The sequence below is a fragment of the Somniosus microcephalus genome, chromosome 15 (assembly GCF_052327205.1).
Source record: "Somniosus microcephalus isolate GS21.2 chromosome 15, FLI_Smic_1.0, whole genome shotgun sequence".
NCBI lineage: Eukaryota > Metazoa > Chordata > Chondrichthyes > Squaliformes > Somniosidae > Somniosus > Somniosus microcephalus.
Window position 1 is genome coordinate 95025933 of NC_141001.1, and position 17660 is coordinate 95043592.

The window sequence follows — 17660 nt, forward strand, 5'->3', positions numbered from 1 at the left end:
TGAGGAGCCAACTAGGGAACAGGTTATCCTAGATTGGGTATTGTGCAATAAGAAGGGGTTAATTAATAATCTTGTTGAGTGGGGTCCTTTAGGGAAGAAACATAGAAACATAGAAGATAGGAGCAGGAGTAGGCCATTCGGCCCCTCGAGCCTGTTCCGCCATTTAATGAGATCATGGCTGATCATCCAAATTCAGTACCCTGTCCCTGCTTTCTCCCCATATCCCTTGATCCCTTTAGCCTTAAGAAATATATTTAACTCCTTCTTGAATATATTTAATAAGCTGGCCTCAACTGACTTCTGTGGTAGAGAATTCCACAGGTTCACCACTCAATTCAATTCAATTCAATTCAAATCGCTTTATTGGCATGACAAGTTACATCTTATGTTGCCAAAGCATCGGAAAACATTCATGTTTGTTCACAAAAATACAGATCCACTCTCTGGGTGAAGAAATTCCTCCTCATCTCAGTCCTAAATGGCTTACCCCTTACCCTTATACTGTGACCCCTGGTTCTAGACTCCCCCGCCATCGGGACCATCCTTCCTGCATCTAGTCTGTCCAGTCCTGTTAGAATTTTATAAGTTTCAATGAGATCCCCTCTTATTCTTCTAAACTCTAGCAAATATAAGCCTAATCAACCCAATCTCTCTTCATACGTCATTCATGCCATCCCAGGTACCAGTCTGGTGAATCTTCGCTGCACTCCCTCCAAGGCAAGAGCATCCTTCCTTAGATAAGGCGACCAAAACTGTACACAATTCTCAAGATGTGGTCTCACCAAGGCCTTGTACAACTGCAGCAAGACATCCTTGCTCCGGTACTCGAATCCTCTCGCTATGAAGGCCAACATACCATTTGCCTCCTTAACCGCCTGCTGCACCTGCATGCTTACCTTCAGCGACTGGTGCACAAGGACACCCAGGTCTTGTTGTACTTCCCCTTTTCCCAATCTATTGCCATTCAGATAATAATCTGTCTTCCTCTTTTTGCCACCAAAGTGGATAACCTCGCATTTATCCACATTATACTGCATCTGCCCAATCACCGAACCTGTCCAAATCATACTGGAGTTTCTCTTCATCCTCCTCACAGCACACTCGCCCATGCAGCTTTGTGTCGTCTGCAAACTTGGAGATATTGCATCTAGTTCCCTCGTTTAGATCATTAATATATATTGTGAATAGCTGGGGTCCTAGCACCGATCCCTGCGGTACCCCACTAGTCACTGCCTGCCACTTGGAAAAAGACCCGTTTATTGCAACTCTTTGTTTCCTGTCTGCCAACCAGTTTGCTATCCAAGTCAGTACCTTACCCCCAATCCCATGTGCTTTAACTTTGCACGCCAATCTCTTATGCGGGACCTTATCGAAAGCCTTTTGAAAGTCCAAATACACCACATCCATTCTGCATCTAGTCTGTCTAGTCCTGTTAGAATTTTATAAGTTTCAATGAGATCCCCTCTCAGTCTTCTAAACTCCAGCGAGTATAAGCCCAATCGACCCAATCTCTCCTCATACGTCATTCCTGCCATCCCAGGTATCAGTCTGCTGAATCTTCTCTGCACTCCCTCCATGGCAAGAACATCCTTCCAAAATTGCACACAATACTCAAGGTGTGGTCTCACCAAGGCCCTGTACAACTGCAGCAAGACATCCTTGTTTCTGTACTTGAACCCTCTCGCTGCGAAGGCCAAAATACCATTTGCCTTCTTAACCGCCTGCTGCACCTGCATGCTTACCTTCAGTGACAGGTGCACAATGACACCCAGGTCTCGTTGCACTTCCCCTTCACCCAATCTATTGCCATTCAGATAATAATCTGCCTTCCTGTTTTTGCCACCAAAATGGATAACCTCGCATTTATCCACATTATACTGCACCTGCCATGCAACTGCCAAATCACCCAATCTGTCCAAATCATACTGGAGTTTCTCTGAATCCTCCTCACAGCACACACGCCCACCCAGCTTTGTGTCATCTGCAAACTTGGAGATATTACCTCTAGTTCCCTCGTCTAGATCATTAATATACATTGTGAATAGCTGGGGTCCTAGGACCGATCCCTGCGGTACCCCACTAGTCACTGCCTGCCACTCAGAAAAAGACCCGTTTATTCCAACTCTTTGCTTCCTGTCTGCCAACCAGTTCTCTATCCAAGTCAGTACCTTGCCCCCAATCCCATGTGCCTTAACTTTAAACGCTATTCTCTTATGCGGGACCTTATCGAAAGCCTTCTGAAAGTCCAAATACACCACATCCACTGGTTCTCCCTTATCTAGTCTATCAGTTACATGCTCAAAAAATTCCAGTAGATTAATCAAGCATGATTTACCTTTTGTAAATCCATGTTGACTTTGTCCGATCCTGTCACTGTTTTCCAAGTGCTCTGCTATGGGGCCAGAACTTCGGGTCCCCACGGGTGAGTACGCGCTGGGTACTCACGCGTAGGCCCAACAAAAGTGCCGGTTTCGTGCATGCACTGTGCATGCGTGGGAAACCGGAACTTCCATTCCCTTAAAGGAAGGGGTTCACAAGTCGAACGCGTGTGCCGGAGAGGCAGCGCGTACGCCTGGAACTTCCGTTCTTTTTGCAGGTTTCTCCGGGAGGGTAAGTCTCCAGGAGCTACGCTTGTAAAAAGCAGTCACAAGGCCTGCTTTTAACAAGGTAAGTGGTGAATTAAGTAAAATTAAAACATTTTTTCCACAGGTTTATTATTTTTAAATACTTTAAAGAAGGGTAAGTTTATTTTTAGCCCCGCTAGAAATTAATTAATTTTTTCAAAAATTTAAATAATTGTTTAAAATAGTTATTTTGTGTCATTTATAGTTATTTTAAAAATGTGATTAAAAAAAAAAATTATTTGAAGTTTTATTTATGTTTTGGGGCTGAATTGTATTCATAGATTTGACAGGTCTTCCTGGTAAATCTATGAATACAGATTCCCTGCTACCATTGGCTCTCCATGGCCCATGTGATCCCAGGGGATGATTCGAACTAACTGCTCCCCTGGGATACGCAAGCACTGCACGCCGGCAGTTGGAGTAGGCCCAAGATCGGAATCCCAAGCGGGCCCACAGCACAGCGGCCGGCACACTAGGTAAGTGTAGGTCGGAGGCTTGCACCCGCGGGAAGCCACTGGGCCATTACATCTTTTATAATGGACTCTAGCATTTTCTCCACTACCGATGTCAGGCTTACCAGTCTATAATTCCCTGTTTTCTCTCGACCACCTTTTTTAAATAGTGGGGTTACATTAGCTACCCTCCAATCCATGGGAACTATTCCAGAGTCTATAGAATTTTGGAAGATGACCAGCAATGCATCTACTATTTCTAGGGCCACTTACTTATGTACCCTAGGATGTAGATTATCAGGCCCTGGGGATTAATCGGCCTTCAATGCCGTCAATTTCCCAAACACCATTTCCCTACAAATACTGATTTCATTCAATTCCTCCCTCTCATTAGACCCTATGTTCCCCGACATCTCTGGAAGGCTATTTGTTTCCTCCTTTGTGAAGACCGATCCAAAGTATGTATTTAATTAGTCTGCCATTTCTTTGTTCCCCATTATAAATTCCCCTGATTCTGACTGCAAGGGACCTACGCTTGACTTCACCAATCTTTTTCTCTTCACATATCTATAGAGGCTTTTACAGTCAGTTTTTATGTTCCCTGCAAGCTTAATCTCATATTCTATTTTCCCCCTCTTAATTAATCCCTTTGTCCTCCTTTGCTGAATCCTAAACTGCTCCCAATCCTCAGGTTTGCTGCTTTTTCTGGCCAAATTATATGTCCCCTCCTTGGATCTTATGCTATCCCTAATTTCCCTTGTTAGCCACGGTTGAGTCACCTTTTTTGTTTTATTTTTATGCCAAACTGGGATGAACAAATTCTGTAGTTGATCCATGCGATCTTTGAAATTTTGCAATTGCCTATCCACCGTCAACCCTTTGAGTAACATTCCCCAATCAATCCTACCCAACTCGCGCCTCATACCATCGTAGTTTCCTTTATTTAAATTCAGGACCCTAGTCTCTGAGTCAACTACTTCACTCTCCATCTTAGTGAAGAATTCTATCATATTATGATCGCTCCGACCCAAGGGGCCTCGCACAACAAGATTGCTAATGAATCCTTTCTCATTACATCAATCCTCAGGTTTGCTGCTTTTTCTGGCCAAATTATATGTCCCCTCCTTGGATCTTATGCTACCCCTAATTTCCCTTGTTAGCCACGGTTGAGTTACCTTTTGTGTTTTATTTTTATGCCAAACAGGGTTGAACAAATTCTGTAGTTCATCCCTGCGATCTTTAAATGGAATGAACATTTTTGGAAGAAATGGGATCTCCGCTGAACTTCCGCCAAAGTGACGGCTCCATAATTCATGGAGTTTATGGTCCATAACTGAAAATGAGAGGATGAGTCAGAAGTGATGAAATTATAATCATGAAGAATATGGTTATGGCTAACTATGGTATATTTGACTTGTAACAGTTGTAGTAGATTTTCAACTGAAAAAATAATTTCAATAATCACTTTTGTAGTTTTGGCTCAAAATTGTTGGAGGAGCTGCTTTGTGATGTCACTTGACGTCGGATGACTGAATGAAGTGAATGCTGGCCCAATTTGCTGGCGTACCTATAGGAGTAGACTGTACTCAATCCTGAAATATAAGCCTCCTCTTTAGAAATTGCTCCAAGCACAGGAAATGCTTGCCCAGAGAGCTGGATCTGTTGAATACTTAGCTGGGGAACAGAAAATCTGGCAAAAGAGCAACTCTTAAAGCACTGCAGTTTACCAATATAAGGGATGGTGGCTGACAAAAAGTGAATTGTTTGCAATGGCACAGTGGAGACATGTAGGCAGCGCTGCTCTCTTTCTCTGATGCTGAAGAGTTGGAGATCCTGCTGTAAGAGATGCAGAAACGGAGGATGGCCCTTTTTGGGCGCTGAAGACCACCATCTAGGAAAAGCATTGCTGTCACCTTCATGGAGGAAGGCTGTTGATTGATTAACACTATCATCCAGCTCCCAAGCCCCTGGCTGCAAATGTGGAAGTTGTTTGCTGGTTTCAGCAGCAAGGCAAAGGTGAATATGCTCCTCATTTTTGTATATTTGTCTCATGAGGCTCATCAAGCATATCACAACCCTAAGTTGGGAGCTCCCACTATCTTTAGAATCAAATATAATGAAGAAAATTATTGATGGGGATTAAATTGTGCTGGTGGTTACAATTTTTAGAAATGACTTAGAATACAAAATATTCCCTTAAGTGTCTGTCTGTGCATGAAACCAAATTGGATGCGATAATTCATTAATACTAACCATTGGGATCTGTACAAGCTAGGTCAATGGGCAGAGAGGTGGCAGGTGGAGTTCAACACAGGTAAATGTAAAGTTAAAGTCATGAGATTAGGTAGAAGAAGCGAGAATGTGGAATACATTTTAAATGGTGATGTGCTTGAGGTAAAAACAAGAAAGAGATCTGGGGATGTTGATACATAGGCTGTTAAAAGTGTTGATAACTAGCACAGGGAAGTGGGTTACATGGAGTAAATTTTCGAGGCTGTGCTGATAGTAAGATGTCACAGTGAATGAAAAATTGCATTGGCAGCAGTCAAGTGACCTTACTACCAGGGCAGACTTGCATCATTTGGGCTCATATTTCAGCTTCACATTTAAGAAAGCATGGAATCAGAAATGGCCTTTTGACCTATCAATTCCAGTTCTTAGGCAGACCATATACAGTCTGCTCCATCACATATTCACCCCTTCCAATGAATTTCCCATTGAAAAGTTCCACATACATATTCCCTGATTCTTGAAGGTCATCAGACAAAGCTGCAGAATATTTGCCCGTCCCCATGTCTATTATTCCTGGGTCTACTGTGACGTGTCGTGCAAAAGGTGTGTTCCTATTACATGCAACTGTGCCTGTCTTTCAAACCACAGTATTACTTGACCCTGCTCGATAATCTACTAACTGGAGAGTCACAGTAGGTTGCAGCTACTCAATCAACATCCTCAGAGAAGACGCAGCAATCACCACATCCCAAGTGGGCTTCGTGGAATTCGGAATGCCAGCATTATTACTCAACTGGACACAAAACAGTAGCTGATCATGACAGTTCGTGACCTTTCATTTGACAGTTATAACTGCTTTAGTTGCTTTGTTAGACATACAATAAAAAATGAAATCCCCAAATGGTAAGAGTAACTGAAATTTTTGTTAAACATATACGTGTGAAGCCAGATCTGAAGAGTGCTGCTGTTTAGAAATGAACCAATATTTTTCTTTCCCAGTGTCATTTACCGCCCCTTTGCCAATGCTCAACACTCAGCAAAATGGCAATGTTGTTTTTCTAGACATTTGCATGAGGTGTGAAAATTTATACCTGCAGAGATGAACTTGCTTCGGATGTTTTCCTACTTAGGGGGAGGGTTATCGTCTTGATTTGTAGAACAATTCTTGCCAGCCTGCAGATATATTTATAAAAATAATTAATAATATTTCCAGCAAACCTTGTACAAATAAAAATACTGCTTTTTTTTGTATGCAGTACGCATGGCATGAAAGATAAAACGTGAAATGTACATCAATTAGAGGGGAGACATACCGATCTGTCATAAGAACATAAGAAGTAGGAATAGGCCATGTGGCCCCTCAAGCCTGCTCTGCCATTCAATAAGATCATGGCTGACCTTCTACTTCAACTTCACTTTGGTGCTAAATAAAAACGAAACCAGTCTGTTCTTAAATGCCAGCTTCTCTTTTGTAGTGATCGTCCAATTTATTCAGTTTACACTGTTCATTAAAATACAACAAGGCTCCCTCAAAATCATCAGCTGATCATCACTCATTGAGTCCACAACCTCTGAGTGGTAGGACTACCACAGCCTTATCATGTTGTGACAAATGTATTTGTGGTCATCCTCTTCAAATTTGATACCAAGTCCTCACAGATTGCATTTCTGTAGTGTGCCCTAACATCTTAATTGGAGTATTTTGTTCCATACCCATGACTCCAGCGACTTAAGGAAGAATCTAAACAAGCCTTGAGAAACTCCCTCAGAACGCGCCCTGAATGTCATCACCTGACCAAACCAGCCATGGTTTTCATTTTTAATCTTCATATTTTCATATTTTGTCAGTTTCTTTTCATATGCCATTTCTACCTCATCTTCCCACAAGACAGTAAGTTCTCCAACAAGTATTCTCTTCTAGTTTCTGTTCCACAGTCTGCATGGAGATTCCATTGAATAATTTCACCTGCGATCATCTGAAGGCATATATGACTAAATGCTTCTTTTCTCCTGCAGAAACCAAACAGAAATGTCTGCACCCTACTCTCCAGGCTGTCAACTTCAACATTTGGGTCCTGAAATTTAACAGGATAACAGTTCCACCAAAATATTGGACAGATGATTTCAGATAAACACATTAAGCATATGTATGTTAGTATCCCATGCTGTAATTTCAGAGCCATGCTTGTGCCTTAAGGAACACCACCTGCAAGTTCCCCTCCAAGTCACACACCATCTTGACTTGGAAATATATTGGCTGATCCTTCATCATCACTTGATCAAAATCCTGGAACTCCCTCCCTAACAGCACTGTAGGAGTACCTTCACCTCACAGACTGCAGCGGTTCAAGAAGATGGCTCACCACCAACTTCTCAAGGGCAACTAGGGATGGGCAATAAATGCCGGCCTTGCCAATGATGCCCACATCCCATGATAGAATTTTTTTTTAAATGGTATACCATCCACATTAGAAGACAATAGGGCAAGCACTCAAAATGTTGTTGAACGTGTCCGGTCTGTCACGCCTTTGTGATTCAGTCTGCTCCCACACACGCGCGTTTACAGGTATAGCCAAATCTTACAAGTGGATCCTGACAGAAATTTGAACCGACTTACCACAGATGTCCACATATTACTCCTGAAGAGGTTCACATTGCTCTACTTAATCGAACCCAACCAGGCACTTTGTGGATGCATCTGAGCTGCTCTCATCAGCCTTGCTTTTACCTTTTATCTCACTTCTGCTGCTACCAAATGTCACAATCAGCTTCCTCTTTCAAAACACTCTCTGCAGATCAGAAGTTTGATATCTCTCTTCGATGCACCACAAGGTATCCTTGAACCATCATTGCCATAAGCTCTGTTTACATTCCCCTTGAATCTGCTATTTTCTGTAGTTTCTGACTTAGCCCATTTCTTGCCATCTCACCTGTATCACTGGGTATTGGGTTTCTTTGAACATATTTTGCACTTGCACCTTACCAAACTTGGGGGTAGAAATTGGTTATGCCTCTTCCTGTGGTAGGCAAGGATGGGGACGGGCGGGGCCTTTGCCTATCTCAGCGGTGCCGGTAGGAGGGAAATCCTGGTTGGGTAGTGAGCTACGACTCGCCGTCCACATTTTCCTTTTTTCTCCACTGCGATCCTGATTTTGGGCAGGATTGCAGAAGAGAATTCTCCCCATATTAGTTTAATATTTCAGTTCTCAAATGTATTTTCATAGCAGAAATATAATAGCAGGTGATCAACTTTTTAAATTCATTCATGGAATATGGGCATGGCTGGCAAAGCCAGCATTTATTGACCATTGAGAAGGTGGTGGTGTGCTGCTGCAGTCCGTGTGGTGAAGGTACTCCCACAGTGCTGTTAGGTAGGGAGTTCTGGGGTTTTGACCCAGCGACGATGAAGGATCGGCGATATATGTCTAAGTCAAGATGGTGTGTGGCTTGGAACTTGAAGGTGAAGGTGTTCTCATGTGCCTGCTGCCCTTGTCCTTCTAGGTGTTGTACTGCATAAATACTTAAGTTCTAGTAATTTATCACAACTTTAAATACTAAATATTGTGGTGGAAGATTTACATCCCTACACCGACTGATATTTTATTCCTCCAGCCATGTGTGTGATCAGATTTGTTCAATCTTTGTTAGTCTTGCCAGCTGTGATGTCCTTATGTCAGTGTTGTCTATTATTATGTAGGACTATGCATTCTCATTCATTTTTATTGTGTAAATATGTCAAGATCATTAAGATGATCTATTCCTTGCTACTGATAAATCCATCTGATACCATCAAACTTCATCAGTAATAAAGCTTTTTGTCACTAATAACCCATTCTGGTAACACATAGCACCGTTTCATAATTACATAGAATTAGTTAGAATTATCAGCATAGAAACAGGCCATTCGGTCCAACTACTCTGCACTGGTGTTTATACCCCACATGAGCCTCCTCCCACTCCATCTACCTCATTTTAGCCTTTCAGCATATCTTTCTATTCCTTTTTCTCTCATGTACTCATCTAGTTTCCTTTTGAAAGCATCTAAGCTATTCGCCTCAAAGTTCCTGTGGTAGCAAGTTCCACATTCTAACCATTCTTTGAGTAAAGAATTTGCTCCTTATTTCCCTATTGGATTTATTAATCACTATCTTGTATTTATGGCCCCTGGTTTTGGATTCTCCCACAAGTGGAAACATTCACTCCACATCTACCCTGTCCAACCCATTCATCATTTTAAAGACCTCTAGCAGGTCACCTCTAAGTCTTCTCTTTTCTCAAGAGAAGAGCACCAACCCGTTCAATCTTTCCCGATAGCTTTAATCTCTCAGCTCTGGAACCATCCTTGTAAATCTTTTTTCACTTTCTCCATGGAAAGTGGATTTACGGCCTATGACTTGACATAATATTACACAGAATATACAGCACAGAAACAGGCCATTCGACCCAACTACTCTGCACTGGTGTTTACACTCCATACGAGACTCCTCCCATTGCATCTACCTCATCTCGGCCTTTCAGCATATCTTTCTATTCTCTTTTCTCTCATGTACTCATCTAGTTTTCTTTTGAAAGCACCTAAGCTATTTGCCTCAACCACTTCCTGCGGTAGCAAGTTCCACATTCTAACCACTCTCTCAGTAAAGACATTTCTCCTTATCTCCCTATTGGATTTATTAGTAACTATCTTATATTTATGGCCCCTGGTTTTGGATTCTCCCACAAGCGAAAACATTCTCTTCCCGGTCCAACCCATTAATAGTTTTAAAGATCTCTAGCAGGTCGACTCTAAATCTTCTCTTTTCTAAAGAAAAAACCTCCAACCTGTTCAATCTTTCCCGATATGTCATCTCTCAGTTCTGGTACCGTGCTTGTAAATCTTTCTTGCACTTTCTTCAGTGCTTCTACGTCCTTTTTATAGTATGGAGACCAGAACTGTGCACAGTACTCCAAGTGCGGCCAGACCAATGTCCTATATAAGTTTAACAAAACTTTTGAATTCTATACCCCAAGAAATTAATCTCAATATTCTGTTAGCATTTTGAATTGCTTTGCTGTTGTGCGATGCTGCTTTTAATGATTTGTTCACCTGTATCCCTCGATCATTTTGCACTTCTACCCCATTCAGTTTCTTATTTTCTAAGGTGTAGGCGATGTTTCTATTTTTCCTACCAAAGTGCTGTAGGGGTTCGCAAAATCCCTCAACCCCGAAGATACTGGAGATATTAATCCACATCGTGGACAGAGACTGTGCGTGACTTTAAATTGTCTCTGGGTTGGACAATGTTTTAAAATGTGCCCAGAACCGCAAAAGGCTGCGTTGAGTTGGGCAGCACGTGGACAACACCGGAATCGAGGAACTTGGTGGAAAAATTCGCACAATTTAAGACAGCACATTTTATTTTTTTTAAATGTACTCTTGAGTTTTGAACTGTGTAAATTGCAAAGGGGTTTAAAAATGGCCATCAGAAAAGCATGGCCAAGGATAAAAGGCTTAGAAGCAGCTCGTGGATGTCTGTGAAAAGTGGGAGGATCAAACAGTGGCAGTCAGATTCTGTCAATCAAAAAAAGGGAGTTTCCCTTTCTTACAGAGGCAATGTTTGTTCAGGATGTTGACATAAGGGATTATCCACTTGAGACTGCAGTTTCGGTGATCGCAGGACAAAGGGGCTTCTGTTTACATAGTAATCCAACGCCATTCAAAGCCCAGCACACAATGGGACACACCTAAACTACGGAAAAGGAACAGTTTAAGGACTGAATGGGTTTGAATCACCCATTACTCAGACAATAGGGCAGTTGGGTCCCTTTAGTTTTAGCCAGATGAACTCCGGATGTGGGTGGGAACATTTCGGCCCCAGAATTAAGGCACATTCAAACCACCCCAAGCTTTATTCGAAACCCATTCAGACAATGGGAGCAGTTTGGCCACTGGGAAATAGCCCGTTTGAATCAGCCAATCAGGGCCTTTCTCTTGTGTATTCGAACTTTTCAGCGCGAATTTGCACACAGACCTTTTCAGTGCCAAAACAGCAGGAGCTCACAGGATATAAAGATAGCTTCTCAGAAGCTCTCTCTCTTATTTTCCTGGGACAGCAGGTGAGCTCTTCTCTCTTTGGACCACAGGTGAGCAGGTTTCTGACTCCTCACCAAGGCAATCTAGTAAGGAGTTAAAGGGGTGGGAATTTAAGGGAAATTGCTAAGATTGTTTAATTAACATTGTAGCCATTTATCCCTCATTTTTGCTGTCTGCTTTCCCCTGTTTAAGCAATTTTACAGTGATTACTATAATCGTGTGGTGTAGTTTTCTTTAGTTTAATAAAGTTTGACTTTCTCACATCCAGACCAGTTGTCCGTTTTTAATATATCATTAATTATAAGTTCCTCCAGTTAGAACTGGAAGGTGGGGTTTAGCGATTCGAAACTGCTGTTTGGGATTGGTCAGAGGTGCAGTGGCAAAAGCTGCCTGACCAGGTGAATTACCGTAAACCAGGTAAAAGATTGGAATTGGTCACAGTGCAGGCAAAGGCTGCTGACCAGGTAAATTACGATAAACCCCAGAAAAGATGCCCCCCTACAGTGCACCACCTCGCATTTATTCATGTTAAAGGTTATTTTCCACTTAACTGCTGCAAGTTTAGTCTGCAAGTTTTCTAATGGCCCTGAATTTCCGATCCCCATGGGTGTGTACGAGGTGTGTATGTGCCCTTAGGGACCGCGCAAGTTCCGGGGTTAGGCATGCAAATCGTATGCGCTGAAACCTAGAACTTGCGATCTGTCAAGAATTGTCTTCACAGATCATCTGCATGCCCGAGAAAAGTGCCTCTGCGGGTGGAGAGTTGTGCTATTTGCTCAACTTCCGCCCGCTGAAAAGCCATAGAATTCTTATGCCTGGTAAAAAGCATAAGGCCTGCTTTTACCAGCATAAGAATTTTAAAAAAATAGAAAAATAAGATTTTATCACTCACTTATAAATTAAAAACCCTGTCCAATAAGGTACGGTTATATTAAGCCCAATTAAACCATATTTTTAAAAAATTATAAAAATTAAATTAACATAGTTAATTAAATGCCATTTTAATTAATTTTATATATGTAATGGTTTTTATTTGTTTATTTCAGTGTGTTGGTGCATTTTTGCAGTCAGCCCCATTCATACTTTTGACAGTTCTGCACGTACTTCCATTGGTTGGACCAGCTCACGTGATCCATGGGCGCTTGCGAGCCGCATGAGCCCCTGGGATGCGTGGGCCTCTGCGCATTTCAAAGAGGAGAGGCCCAGGGTCGGATGCCTCGGAATCTACAGAACCAGCAGGTAGGTTCATAGAAGTTTTTCTGATCGGAGGCATCCGCCCACAGGAAGCCTCCAATTAGAAATTCAGGGCCATTGGCTTCTTGTATTATGTTGCATTTTTCCTCAGTGTTGGCTATACCCCACAATTTGGTATCATCTGCAAACTTTAACATCGAGTTACTTGTTCCTAAGTCCAAATTGTAAATGTAAATTATGAATAACAGTGGTCCCAGCACTGATCCTTGTGGAACGTCTACCTTCCTCCAATCTGAATAATTACCTTTTACCCCTACTCTCTGCTTAAATTTTTAGGCCAATTTGCTATCCATTCAGCTATTTGTCCCCTGACCCCATATACCCTAACCTTTGTCATGAGCCTACCATGTGGTACCCTTTCGAAGGCCTTTTGAAATAAAATAATGACAACAACAGTAACATTTTAATCTAGTGGGAATTCCGATTGAGAAATAGATGGTTGACAGTGAATTGTAAGGCTGTAATTCGATCGAGACAAGTTAAAATGATAATTATAAACTGAGAATTGCTCAAATGTTTCATGAACAGCATCAAGATCCAGAGATTAAATTATAAATTGCTTGGAATTTTCAGTAATATATAACAAATAGTTTTTATTATTTTAATAATGGGTTGGTTTTGATCCATACTTGCTTGGCATACTAACTGGAATGGAAACAAGTGTTTAAGATATAATGGGGTAGATATTCAACATGCCACCCGGGCATAAAACTGGAGTTGCGGATTGGGCAGTTTATATAACCTAGGTGGCAAGTTGAAAATCTACCACAATAAGTCTGTTGAGGACTTAGGACCTAAGCTAAATTGTATCACTAAGGCTGGAAAATGCGCACACTGGACTTTCCCGACCTCGGGTCTGCCAGAGCTGAGCAGACCCGATACACAGCGGTGGGGGAGGCAATTAAAATCATTAATGGCTTGTTTACATCCATTTTTCAATGTTTTTTTCCCAGCTTTTTGGATTTGACAGGTTGCCCACCGGTTTCCCGCTGTGCCTAACCTCATCTGTGAAGCTGAGGCAGGAGGTCAGTGGTCATTGAATCAGCTGTTGAGTTGACAACTTCAAAAGTCAAGTCAAAGCTCCCAGCTGATTGAGATATGTTCCCTTAACTTCTCTTAGCTTCTCTAAACTGCATTTCCACTACAGATTCAGGATGCTGCAAGTCTTTACTTAAGTTTCTGTCCAGCCTGACCTCATTACCTCTCTCACCATTGACAGTTCGCTTCTGTCATCTCTACTTCACCTGCCATCTGTTCCATCAGCATAGGTGCTGAAACTCTCTCACCTTGATCCTCAGAATCCCACCACAATCAGCCCCAACACCAGCAGCACCAGGCACACCAGCAGCACCAACAACAACACCAAACTTCTCCGCAATTGATTGATGCTGCACAGGACACAGGGCATCAGCACCCAACCATGTTGCTGCCTGGGAGGCCAGGGATGGCCTCACCATGGCCAGATTTACTTCACTTGATGTTGCACATCCTGGCTTCCACATGATGTGCCAGGTTGGCACGACCCCACACCAACACCATAAATCATCGCTACAATGCCCAAGCCATTCCTTTCACACTCATCGCCGTTCCGGGGGTGTACTGTTATGTATCACCATTCACTAAGCCACTTCCAAAGATGCACACAAATCTGTCCAAGAACACAAGGGGGGAGAAATTGGGTGGAGCCGCAAACGGGGCGCCAAGCTCGCCTGGGCGCCAGATTTTGCGCTGCGATTGGAGCAGCAGCAACCGCTGGAAATTCAGCTTGAGCGCCCCAAGAGGGACATGGGGTGAGGCTCGAGGCGCTCCGCATCCCTCTTAGGGCGCTGAAACTGAATATTGCAGCGCAACGTGCCGCAACGCCACACGCTGTACTGCAGGCATTCCTCCCATTCTTAAGGGGGAGGGGCCTGCACCAGCATGATGAGCGATCGCGAGTGCCGGCAAAAGAGCCCGGCACCGAGGAGAAGTGCCGGGCTCTTGGAAAACAGCCGGCAATGCCGCGGGGGGAGAACAGGAGGCTGGGGACAGAGGTGCTGGCAGGCGGCTGCCGAAAAAAACAGCCGCCCCGCACCTCCACCTTAATTTGCGCCACTGCCGCCACAGGTAGGCCCCATGAACCGGGCGCGATTAGCGAGCGGCACTCCAGAGGTGGCCACTGCCAAATATCGCAATCGGGGCGGTAGCGGGGCGCTGCGCACACCGATGACGTCATCGGCGGCGGCGCTACGCAACAGGCTAACGTCGCCATTAGCGCCCCAGCTAAATATCGTGGGAGGCGTGGCCAGTGGCACTAAAGCCACTGAGTGCCCTCTTTAGGTGCTAACTGGTGGCGCAGCCCACCGAATTTCTCCCCCAAAGTGTTGAAAATAAAGGTTTCAATATTTGACACCACATTAACAGAAACTTTACATGAACATTGCATAAAAAACCCAAGTGCCTACCCTTGTGCGCTGTTAGTTGGTATGATAGCACTCGGATGAGGGTGAGTGTGAGGGGTGGCTAGTACGATGGGGAAGTGATAATGTAGATAGAGAGGGATGGGTAGAGGTGCAAGGTAAGTTGGTGTGAGTAAGGATGTGCAGGAATAGGGTAGGGAAGGCAGAGTGATGGGGATGTGATGAGAGGCACAGCAGGATGAGGTTGAGTGTGGCTTTGTACTGACATTTCGTGATCTACTGAGATCATTGAAAGGTTTGCGCCACTGCACCTAGGTCCTCCTGACCACATCCCTGCTTGTGCCCTCCTCTGCAATGTGCAACCAGGCTGTGTTGATCGCCTGGGGAGGTCTTTTCCACCAATGGGAAGGGAAGAGGACCTCCTTGCATGCTGTGACTCCCTCCATAAGCATATGGAGGGAGTCAAGGGAGAGCCTATGTGTAGCCCTGCACCCCTGTGCAGTGCTTGTCAGTGTTTACAGCACTTCAATGCTGCAGAACACTGATAGCACAAATGTCGAAAGAAAGTGGGCCATGGTCCCTTTAAGGAAATTGGCTGATGATGCGTCATCAAATGACGTCACCAGACCTGCTTCCTCGAATTGGCCGGGAAACACGCTGGGTGGGCTTAACAAACCCAATCAGGGGAAATTAATTTCAGAGGCCGGGATGGAGACAGCAGTGGGGCTGGGACTCGCCACTGACATCACCCGCCATGGACCCACCGAGCTTTGTAAAATCCAGCCCACTGAGTGGCCGACATTGTAACTGTAGCCAAAGGATTTTCTCTGATCGCTAGTTTCAACAGTAGAATTCTTTTATTATTTTGCTCGAAATACTGGCCATGGGAAATCTTTCCAATATGTTGACAATATCACTAATACACAATGACCTGAGGAAATTGGTCCTCAGAGGAATGGTCAGACTCCTCTGTGCTCACCAAATGAGATTTGTCAATCTTTACACTGACTGCAGTGCAGCACGGTATGTACAGATGTGCCAAAAGTCAGGCTGTTATTGTTATGTCTCTTTCCTACCTGATTTGTAACATCTCTCTTTTGCCTGTTTTGTAGTTTAGTGGAGGCAAAAACCCTGAAATTGTTTAAGATGATGTGATGAAGGGACTGTATGTTTTTTTTCCCTAGATTGGTAAGTTAAGATGGCCTTCCTCATCTCTACCTATGTTTTAAATTGTCCTACTGTATCTTATATAATGATTAGTGACTATACTGATTGGTGGCGAGATAACATATAGGCCTAGAAATTCAGTATAGCCACTTTTGGGGCGGTAAAGTCGGGCGGCCGCTAAAGTTTGCGCCCGGCACAAAGTGGAGGCCACTTCGCCGATATTCAGTAGCTTTGGCCAAGGAGTTTGCTCGAGCGCTAAAACTGGCGATGCACGGCTATCTTTAGGCGCTAAGCCGGCGGTGCAGACTGATACCGCCGAGGCCGGGCGCAGCGCAGGTGCGGTCATTTCTTGATTGACAGCAGACACCCTGGCGCCGGCCAGCTCTTAAAGGGGGAAGGGTCGACTTGGTCTGCTGCCACGCCCTGGATACTGCAGCCCTCCAGCTAGGCCTAAACACTGCTGCTGGAGAGAAATAGCGCCAGGAAGGATGCAGAAGGCCCGTGAGCGAGCGCAGCGCTTCTCTGCCCATGATTTAAAGGTGCTGGTTAGGGCTTTGGAGAGGAGACGCCATATCTTGTTCCCGGACAGTGGCAAGAAGCCTGCCACCAGGGTGTACAGGAGAGCCTGGAGGGATATCGCCCAGAGGGTCACAGCCACCTGCGATGTCCCCAGGACTGGTGTCCAATGCCGGAAAAAGTTTAACGACCTCACTCGGATTGTCAGGGTGAGTACCCTTTCCAGTGTCCTCCTCATCCTTGCATGTGCACCTCACATTATGGGCAAAGGGACCTCAAAGCCCTAATGGCCAGCCCTCATCCAGCAGCTATGGCACTGGCATGAACATCAATTGCACTTTCTGCACATTACACACTGGCCAAGCTATTCGACCATGGGAGGCAGTGCATACAGCAACAGAGCACCACACTGGCCAAGCTATTCGACCATGGGAGGCAGTGCATACAGCAACAGGGCACCACACTGGCCAAGCTATTCGACCATGGGAGGCAGTGCATACAGCAACAGGCCACCACACTGGCCAAGCTATTCGACCATGGGAGGCAGTGCACACAACAACAGGGAACCACACTGTACTTAGAGGCCGTCCTTTCTCTTGCAGGCCAAGCTGGCCCAGAATCTGAGGAGCTGGACTGTCACCGGGGGAGGCCGTCCCCAGTTCCAGCAGCTCAGTGACCTGGAGGAGCGCGTGGGTCGACTCATGGGTGGCCGGCTGATTGGCCCCGTTGCATGTGGAGATGCCGACCCTGTGCTGGGCCCCAATGGTAAGGACATGACCTTTTGGACCTCTCTCATTCCCCTTGCGCTTCAGATCTACATCCTTTGCCACTGTCCGACCAATGCGCTGAATGCCACCACTCATGCCTCCCTCGCTGACGCCCTGTCCTCACTCTAAAGCTACTCTTGTGCCTTCCTGCTTTCAGCTGGTGAGGAGGAGGTCCC

At 44.5% G+C, this 17660-nt stretch overlaps 1 protein-coding gene across 2 annotated transcripts in view; it reads right to left on the reverse strand.

Moving 5' to 3' along the window:
• The window catches only part of luzp2 (leucine zipper protein 2), a 504938-nt gene that overhangs the window by 14033 nt on the left and 473245 nt on the right, over positions 1-17660 (reverse strand). For both annotated transcript variants that reach the window (XM_086008131.1, XM_086008130.1), the window contains one exon: positions 6400-6481. In XM_086008131.1, the coding sequence (XP_085864257.1) occupies positions 6431-6481 (51 nt within the window). In that variant the 3' untranslated portion in view covers positions 6400-6430. The remainder of the gene's footprint in view (positions 1-6399; positions 6482-17660) is intronic.